We start from the raw sequence: 9713 nt of genomic DNA, 5'->3' as shown, positions 1-9713 counted from the left end.
TTAATAAATTGGCATCTCCTAGCTCTAAATCTTCAACTGCTAGACAAATCGGACCCAACCGATAAAATTCAAAATATTTGTTCGTTTTTTTGAAGAAGTGGAATATCCAGACGTTCCGGAAAACCGTTTTTCAAATGTGACAAATTTACTTTAAAAACCGGTTTGAAAAACCGTCAAATCCTAATATCTTTCGTATATTAGTATAAATCGAGTTACTAAATTTATTGAAAGTATTACTGTAAAATATTCATAACGTATTTTTAAAATTAGCTTTGAAAAAAATAAGTATAATTGAAAAGTTAATTTTTAGAATTTTAAAATGGTGCAAAAATTGTTTTGATGCTATAATAGTGTAACGCAGTTATTGAGAGAAAATGTCAAAAATTCGATTAATTTTTAATAAAAACTTCAATAAAATTATGACAAACGTTTTCCTAGGGAACACTTATTATTCGAAAAATAACCACGTTCCTTATTTTATATTGTTACGAAATTTCAGGGGTTCGTTTGGATAGTGGGAGTTATATGGTGTGAAGAACGCTCAATCAGCAGGCGGCAGTAGAAAAAAAACAACGACGTTTATTTACACGAAGACACACAGGGCAGCACAAAGACGACAACTATATACAGCACAGAAGACGATTATCTTCAGCCGGGACGTGCAGCAACAACAGCATACACAGCAGCATATAACAAGACTCTACTGCAGACAGTAGCGCACAGCTTCGTTCAGCACTAGCTTCACTCCGTCGCTGCTCCGCTTATCTCTGGAAGGCCAGTTCCTTACCGTCGATTCCGACTACTCTTCTCTGTCGCTTCCGATTACTCTCCGATCTGGTTCACGACTACTCGGTAGCTGCAAGCTGACTCCTTTAATAGGTCTCAGGAGGCGGGGCTAGAAGCCTCTCAACCAATCAGGAACGTTCGAGGCGTAATTTGGTTCCTACTGGACGGATCGGGAAAATTCTCGATGTTTCGGGTATAATCTATTTTGGCGCCAAAGTCACCAAATTCGTCGCCAAGTCGCCAAATGGTCGCCAAGTTTGTCGCCAAGCTCTGCGACCACCTATGGAACCAACTATGCTGGGAAGCCTCATCACAGATTCGTAACAATATATTTTGACCTGAAGAAAGTTGTGAAAGATTTATTCGTAAAATATGTAGCATGATGCAATTAACAGATAGTATGCTGGTCTATATATATTGTCAAGTTAAAAGAAACCATCAGGAATGGTTTCCCCTAAGCTTTCTCGCACTTATTCTAATAAAGATGTTATCCCAGAGAACGCCTTGATGGCAGTGGCGTATAATAGTTATGAAATATTAACTTTTCGCGCGTGAATTTAGCATTTTTACTGAATCTATTGTGTCATCCTTGGCGAGTGTTTTCGTATTAATCCTTGGCATGCTCTTAATGGTATACAAAAATCGAATTTGTGATTTAGACTCGTTTTTTTCACCCGATTGAAACAAAAATTTGACACAAAACTACAATTGTAGTCACAAAATCCCATACCAAATTTAATATATTTAAGTGTCTTTGATTTATCACGTTTACATGTTTCTGAAAATACAGACCGACAGACGATCAATCCTTTGTTGGATTTGAATCAAAATTTGACAGGTATAGATGTTAATTCTGTGTATTGAATTTTATCTATCTAGCTCTCTTTGTTTTGTAGTTATTGCGTTAAATTATATTCAAACAGCCAGACAGACAGATTTCTGTTGGGTGGATTTTGCTCACAATTTGATAGAAATCCACAAATCTACAAAATACCAAATTTCATCTGTTTTAGATCAAAGCGTTTATGAGCTATCTTTGTCACAGCAGACAGACAAATGTGTTTTTTGAACTCAGAGGTCTAAAACGTGGAGATTTATTAAAATCTCGAGTTAGATTTTTTTTTTCATGATTACTATACTTACTTTATATTGCGTATCTGAAAAAGTAAAAAAAAAAAAAAAAAAAAAAAAAGAGCTCTATGTAATAAAATGCATTTGAAATATTGCGCTAGATTTTGCGATCAAAATTTAACACATGAGAAAGCTTAAATTGTCTTAAATAAACAGTTTTGCAGAATGTATATAAGTAAAAACTGAAAATTGCCTAATTCTCAATCCTGAATCAATTACATGATTACCAGATTTTGCGATTATGGAAATAATCTATATCATTTTAATTTTACTGATTTTCATTTTCATTTTAATGATGATAATAAGATGGCTTTGAACTGACGCACTGTGTATTCTTTTCAACCATTATTTTTATTTTTTTTCAAGTGATTTTAAAAATTTATGTCTGTTTTACAGTTTATAAAGTATTTATTTTCCGTCTCCCGAGTTGCAGTTGAAGAATTATACAAAGTATATCTAAAATCATGAGGAAAGAAAGGTAGATGATACATACAGAACAAATAATTTTTACAATAAAATGTGGATGCAAAGGAGGCCGCAGCTTCTCTTGTTCGTTTAGTTACAGCCAGCCAGCCACCCAACCACCAACCTCGTTACCACAGTTTCTCGTGGTCAGTGAATTAAGTGAAAGAAACACATCGCTGGAAGTTTATAATGGTAGACGAATTTTAGATCACTGAAAAAACTTTGAGATGTGAAATAGTTTTTTTTTTATAAAGGATGAGGGTTAAATGTGCTCTTGCTGGAATAATGTCAACATGGTTTGAAATCATGTGTCCATTTTAAAAAAGGCTCCCGTGATGCTTCAAAATGGAACATAAATATGACTAAACTAAACTAACTGACCGTATCACATATATTCATTCTTTATAACTAAATGTATTATTTATATACAGGTTGAATAAACATCCTCATTTGTTTATTCGATATCAACGATTTGAATAGTCAAAACCTAATCACATCAGGAAACAAAGCTTTTGATTCTTTTTTTTTTTTTTTATCACCGCTCGACTTTCTTTATCATCATGAACAGATAATTTCTTGCGTATTTTTCATAGGAAGATAGAATCGGAATGATTTCTTCACAATGCACCTTTAAATTTTTACATGAAAAAAAGACAGATAAACAGTAGAGATAAAATAATTATGAGCGTGTGCGATGTTTTTTTTCTCTTTCATTTTGTTTTCTTAGCCTTTTTTCTCATAATATTTTCTTATAATGTCTTTTATAATCTTTATAAGATCATTTATTCCACGGAATAAAAAAAGAAACAAGAAATCTCGGAAACATGTCTGTTAGACTATTAAAAAATGTTCTGAATATTACGTTACACCTGTACATTTTCAAGGCATACTTTACTTTTGAAATGCAGAGTATATGTAAAAATTTTTTGGATCCGATCTTTTAGAGAATTGAGCTTTTTGTATGTAACAAACTAATGAATTTTGGTATATCGTTTTGTCACCAAGACTGCAAGTCTGTCTGTAAATTTGGTAAAGATCTTAGAGAGGTTAGGAGAGATGTAATAGCAATTGTTAAGAATAAAAAATAATAAAAATTATATTCAATTTTATCCTTTACAAACAATTTTCAGTTCATAAATATATTTTAAATGCTTATTAATTTCAGTCTTTTAATTCTATTTCTTCTTCATTCTCTTCTGAACAATAGAAAATCTTATACCAGAAATCCTTATCATTAGTTTCGATTTGTTACTGTACAAACGGGGCGATTCAGGATTTAAAATATTCTATCTTGCTCAATTACCGCCGCAATAGAAACTGAAAGGTCTTTCTTTGACAATAATGGATTCATAATGTTAAAAAAAATTATCATTTTTAACTGCTGATTACGAGACTTCATTAAATTCACTCTTTTATCTTCAGTTTGGAAGCGTAATATCTAGATGTTATCTATGGTTTACATATTTTTATTGTAAATAATACAATAATAATATGATTAGCAATTCAAGTTAACCTCTTAAACAGCCCGCTTCTATGGTTTACGCCGGTAATTTGGATAATCTAATTAGATAGTAGGGATGAACTAATTGGATTGTAGGAGTAAATTACTAGCGAATCATACAACTAGCATGTTAACCTTCATGTCCGTGTGTCACACATGCATCGAATTATCTTTTCTCAAACTTATAAGCTAGCTTTAAACCATTCTAAAGCAGTAAAATTTGATATAAAAATTTCAAAGAATCCATAAATAGATCATTTCTACGAATTCACATTATATTATTCATAGATGCATTTGTAGCGAATTGTGATATGCTAGGACAGAACCTGGGACCTTGTGGTTCGCAGTCCAGTAACTTAACCATTATACCAAAACAACCGCTCAGTTAGAAGAGCTGTTAACTGGCTTATATGCTATTCACCACAGACTCTCCCTCCAGTGAGTCGGAGGTGACACGAACGATATGGCTGTTGTCCAAATGGGCCTGTACCCAGTTGAGTAGCGAGTGTGTGTGGGTGAGTGGTTGCTGATGCTGCTGCGCCAAGTGAGTCTGGCGACTTTGGGTTGCTGCGGCCTTTTTGTGTTGCTGTGTCAAGTGAGTCTGGCGACTTTGGGTTGCTGCGGCCTTTTTGTGTTGCTGTGTCAAGTGAGTCTGACGACTTTGGTTTGCTGCGTCAAGTGAGTCTGACGATTTTGGTTTGCTGCGTCAAGTGAGTCTGACGACTTTGGTTTGCTGCGTCAAGTGAGTCTGACGACTTTGGTTTGCTGCGTCAAGTGCGTCTGACGACTTTGGTTTGCAATCCGAGGTCACCAATTTAGCGGACAGAGATGCGTGAGGATAGACCTGGGATGTTGTGGTTCGCAGTCCAGTAACTTAACCATTATACCAAAACAATTGTTCGGGTAGAAGAGCTGTTAACTGGCTTATATGCTATTCACCACACATTTGTAGAAAAGCGCATTCCCAAAATAAAAGATGTTTCTAATCCTTCGTATGAAGCATTACAACTCACAACAGACAAAAGTTGTCTTTACAAGTTGTCCTTATCTGATTATATCCACCGAAATAGCCCTTCATCACTTTACTCCTGTTTACTTATATCTTTTTCAACACTTTCCAATCACACACAACCATCTAAGACAAAATGTTTTGATAATGCTGGATAGGCATATTTTTTTTAATATAAATTTCATGATTATACACGATTTTGTGCATGTTATTTCGCCTTACTGGTTCAAAGATCTTCCCCAAGACCAATATCAAAAATGGTCAAAATCAATAGCATGTTCTCTTTGCATTGTTAAGTATCCAGCATTCACTCCCAAAGAAGGCAACAGGTCTTATTAAAAAAAATCTAATTAGATTGTAGAAAAAATTGATATGAGAGGTTCATACCAAACTTATAAAGACTCTTAGTCTTGAAGATACGTACATGATCTTGAATGGAACTGTCTTTTTAAATGTTTCCATCCCGATTGTGATCATGTACTGAAGTTTTCGAAAATTTTAAGGACATTCTTATTTTATGTTCATCAGATCTTTGTGATCAACAAACAGGAGTTTTGTGCTTCACTGTACAGGGAAGAAAGCCGAGTATGCCTTTTGGAGACTCAGTTTTCGACCGATTAAAACCAAAATTTGCCACTTTTAGAAGATAACATATAAAATTTCATTTTTCTAAATCGTTACGTTTTCCAGTTATTTTGTTTGTTTGTATATGCGAAAGTACAGAACGATGAGCTACTTAATGATGGATTTGATGTAAAATTTAATACATATTTAAATTTTAAATGCTAAATCTGCAAACAAGATTTTATCAAACAAATTCTTTAAATTTTGCATTTATCATGTTCATTTGTATTCCAATACAGACACAGACATATTTCTTGCGAATGGATCTCTTAAAACTAGACAGAAATCTACAAATTTTCGTGTTAAAACTATTACCAAATTTCATCCATATAGCTCAAAGTGTTTTTGAGTTATCGTATTCGTAGACACTGCGACGGGCAAACAGACACAATTCGAAAAGTGTGTGTATTTGTCAAAATTTCGAGATCGAATTTTTTTGTAATTGCAATGTTTTCTCTTTACATATTTCGTGTAAATAAAGAAAAAAATACAATACTATGTTAAACATTATTCAAAAAAAAAAAAAAAAATCCAAATTGAATATGTTTATTTTTCCCAAGTAACCCATCTTACCCATACTTACAAACAATAACCATTCTGAACGACGAATACAAAAAATAGTTTAATTACCCCAAATACTTTGATAAAAGTTAATATTTTTAAATGTTCTCTCTTGCCTTTCAAACTGTGAATGTGTATTATACATAAATCAAATCTAAAGTTGCAATAATAACTTACAACATTTGAATAACGACAAGGCATCCATGTTCTTTGAATTAAATCCTGTTAGAATTAGAAGTCCACGGAGTTTGGAAGTTTCCATAACGAACTGATTTCCAGATGTAAAAAATCAAAGTATTGCCACAAACTTTTGCTACGAAAGAGTTTATTTCAAGTAAAGATATCAGTAAACTTGAACCAGAATTCGCACGAGACTGTGCTGTAAGAATAATAATATCGAATGCGCAATTTTTCGGATTCTTGCCTTAGCAGTGTTAACACGAGGCCAACTATTGCTCGTAATAGAAGGTCACGCCTACTTCAGGATGACCACGTGACCTTAACGAGACAATGGCAAATTGTTGTCTCATCGGGACAACTATTTGTTGGCCTCGTGTGAACTCTGCTTTATTTGCTAACCAGTGTTTGGAAAAAATCACTTCTTATGACGATTTATCCGTATGAACTTGCATCGAATATCAAACATTTCAAGTTATAATGTGTTTTAATGTCTCATTTCTTTCGCTATGACTGACATTTGTCCAAGGCCGTGCAGTCGGCTGGCCACTGCGGCCATTTTAATAATAATTGGCGTCATTCAACTGCTGGCAGGTGTAATTCTTCTGAGATCCAAGTATGCAGACCTGCTATCTGGTCCAGATTTCATGACTGGTTCATCCGTGAGTATTTCTTTAAAACTTTAACTAATGCAATAGTTTATTATTATAATAGGAATCATAGAAATACTTGTTCTATTACTTCTGTTTTATATATATATCGTATTGTGATTTTTGTTTACGTAAGTTATAATTATACCAAAAATTTAATCTTTGATTCCTTTGTTGTAAATATCCTGAATTTCAGTTGGTGGAATAAAATACCAGGGGTGCAAAATGGAGCGAAAATACATACAATAAATCCTTTATCGATTATTTCTATTGTATTACGACGAGATACATTTACAATTAAAACCAACACCACGATGTAGGTAGAACTATTTTAGCAAAACCTAGCCAGGGTATTTTTAGATATAGCTATTTTGAACGCATCATGAAAGATATAAAACGACGCAAAAAAATTCTATGGCAGCATCTTTCAAAAATTATTTTTTTTTTCCATAGACTGCAGTTAAACATAAAGTAATGCAAATTTTAGACTTTTCACAATGTTGGACAGCAAACTGCACACTCTTGATTACATTTTGAAATCGTTAAACTGAAATCTATAAAATGGTTGTTTTTCCTAGCTTAACGATGAAGGCGGAAATGCTAAAAAACCATCCAAGTCCGTTTTTCTAAAGTATTCTTAAGTGGTTCAAGTATGCAATAAAAGTAATGGAATTATAGATCACATCATGAAGAATTTTTTTCCCATGAAGTAAAATGAAATTACATAAACTGCAAGAATTTTGTACCCTTGCGTAAAGTATTAATAAATGCTGTAAACAGAAATTATAAATTCATAATTTAATTATTTCATTTATCATAAAGTTCTTGTTTTTATTTTCTTGTATACAAAGAGAAAGTATAGTAATTGTCAAAAAATTCAATATCAAGATTTTGGCAAATTTCCACATTTCAGACCGCCCAGAGTGTAAAAAATAAATTTTTCGAAATCTGCCTGCCTATAGACTGCCTTTGCAACAAATTCGTAGATTTATCACGAATTTTATACAAAATCCATATACAGGAAATTTGTCCTCCTTCTAAGTGCAAGCGAACACTGTAATTGCAAAATGAAAAGGCTGGATGAGTAAATTGATTTAGCATCTAAAATATAAATCCATATCAAATTTCGAACCATGTTTGTCAAAAGGTTGACCATCTGTCGGTCTGTGCTTTCAGATGCTTGTAAACAGGATAATTCAAATGCGATAACTTTAAATAAATGAAATTTGAGATGTGATCTTGCAACTAGAATTTTAATTTTTTGTTACATTTTAGTTAACCCTTTCTAGTGCCGTGGGAAGTACGCTTCCCACCAAATTTATGAATCTTTGTATGAAATTATGTAGGTTGACATAAGTTCTGATACATTTTTTTAGTAAGTCAGAAACTTAGATGCTTCAATTCTTTATCTCGGACAAAATGATGTCTTAATTTATTACTTAATTATTAATTAACCAAATTAATTAATCAAAGTTATCTAATAAGTAAATGAATCCCTTTTCTTATTCTAATTTCAAGCCTAAAAATATTGACTTGAAAAAATGGCCCTTTAAAGGGTTAAAATTCTACAGAATTGGCAATCAAAATGCATACTCAAATCAAAATCAAATACTCATTTATTGAAATATACTCAATCAAAATCAAATGCATACTTCTTCAATGTACTGCAAGTTGCAAAACTTAAATGTGACATGGGAAGATTGGAGTACTCGTGGGCTTCAAGCCTTTGCCCAAGGTCGGCAATCCTTTATGTAAGGGCTGCCGACACCTTTATAAAAGAGTATGTAAGAAAATTTAGGATATACTATTCTATCCGATTTATATTTACTTTTAATGAGTAATAGAATAGATAGGTTAAAAAATATTTCTCTTTTTGCATTCAAGTGAACGTGGAAAAAATTATCAAAAAAGCATATTTGCCATAAATTTTTTTTTATTTTAGTGATGTATGTCTCCCCCTGTTTTCCAGGTACAAAAACAATTAATTGCCACTCCTGAACCTGATTGATACTTCTTAACACTTTGTCTACTATTATCATGAAATGAGTCTTTATCCATATTTCGATTTGTTACTCTGTTGTTTAAAATGGACTTTTGCGATTATTGATAGGATCGATTGTGAAGATTTTCCCTGAAATGAACTCTTCTGGGAAAATTTAATATTGATCTTATAAAAAGAATATTTTTATTTTCATTTTAAAAATTCTTAACATTTTTATTTTTAAGATTAGGAACCAGATTCTATTTGAATCATTCTATTATATTGAACATTTCTTTCTAATCGATTTCTTTCGTAAATAGTCTCCCCCCCCCCCATTTATGTGCAGATCTTCCTTGATAAATCCATAATTTCGATGATTATATAGGATATTTTGTACTCAGCAATCCATTCACATATTATGAAAATATCATTTTGGTATAAAATTCCAAATTCGATTTTTGAGCCATAGAAATTCTGCCAAAATGAGTCTGTAAATTTATTAGGGACGGATCGATGATTCTACAAAAACATCAAATATAGTTAGTTATATCTGCGTTTTACATTGCCTAAGTGATGATTTGAGTTGTATTTACTGACAAAGAAAATTTTTTTATTGATGTAAATGAATATGATAATGAAAATTTAGATGCAACTTTTTGAACATAAGTATTTTAAATTTATATATAAATTTTGTAAATATAAGTTATAAATAAAAAAAATCCTAAAATATATATATTAAAGCTTGCATAGCCATTTTAAAAATATTTACTTCGTTTCTCTGATGAACAATTGTAAATATTTATATGCTACAAAATGAGCATTATTTTA

The 9713-nt window shown here is 32.2% G+C and overlaps 1 protein-coding gene across 1 annotated transcript in view; it reads left to right on the top strand.

Moving 5' to 3' along the window:
* Positions 1–6621: 6621 nt before the first annotated feature.
* Positions 6622–9713, top strand: part of LOC129980554 (uncharacterized) — a 35005-nt gene continuing 31913 nt past the window's right edge. Inside the window, exon 1 of the mRNA XM_056090905.1 lies at positions 6622–6916. Coding sequence (XP_055946880.1) covers positions 6764–6916 — 153 coding nt within the window. The 5' untranslated portion in view covers positions 6622–6763. The remainder of the gene's footprint in view (positions 6917–9713) is intronic.

Source organism: Argiope bruennichi, chromosome 8, assembly GCF_947563725.1.
Source record: "Argiope bruennichi chromosome 8, qqArgBrue1.1, whole genome shotgun sequence".
NCBI classification, from domain to species: domain Eukaryota; kingdom Metazoa; phylum Arthropoda; class Arachnida; order Araneae; family Araneidae; genus Argiope; species Argiope bruennichi.
Note: the sequence above shows the minus strand (reverse complement) of the source record. Positions and strands in the feature narration are given on the sequence as shown.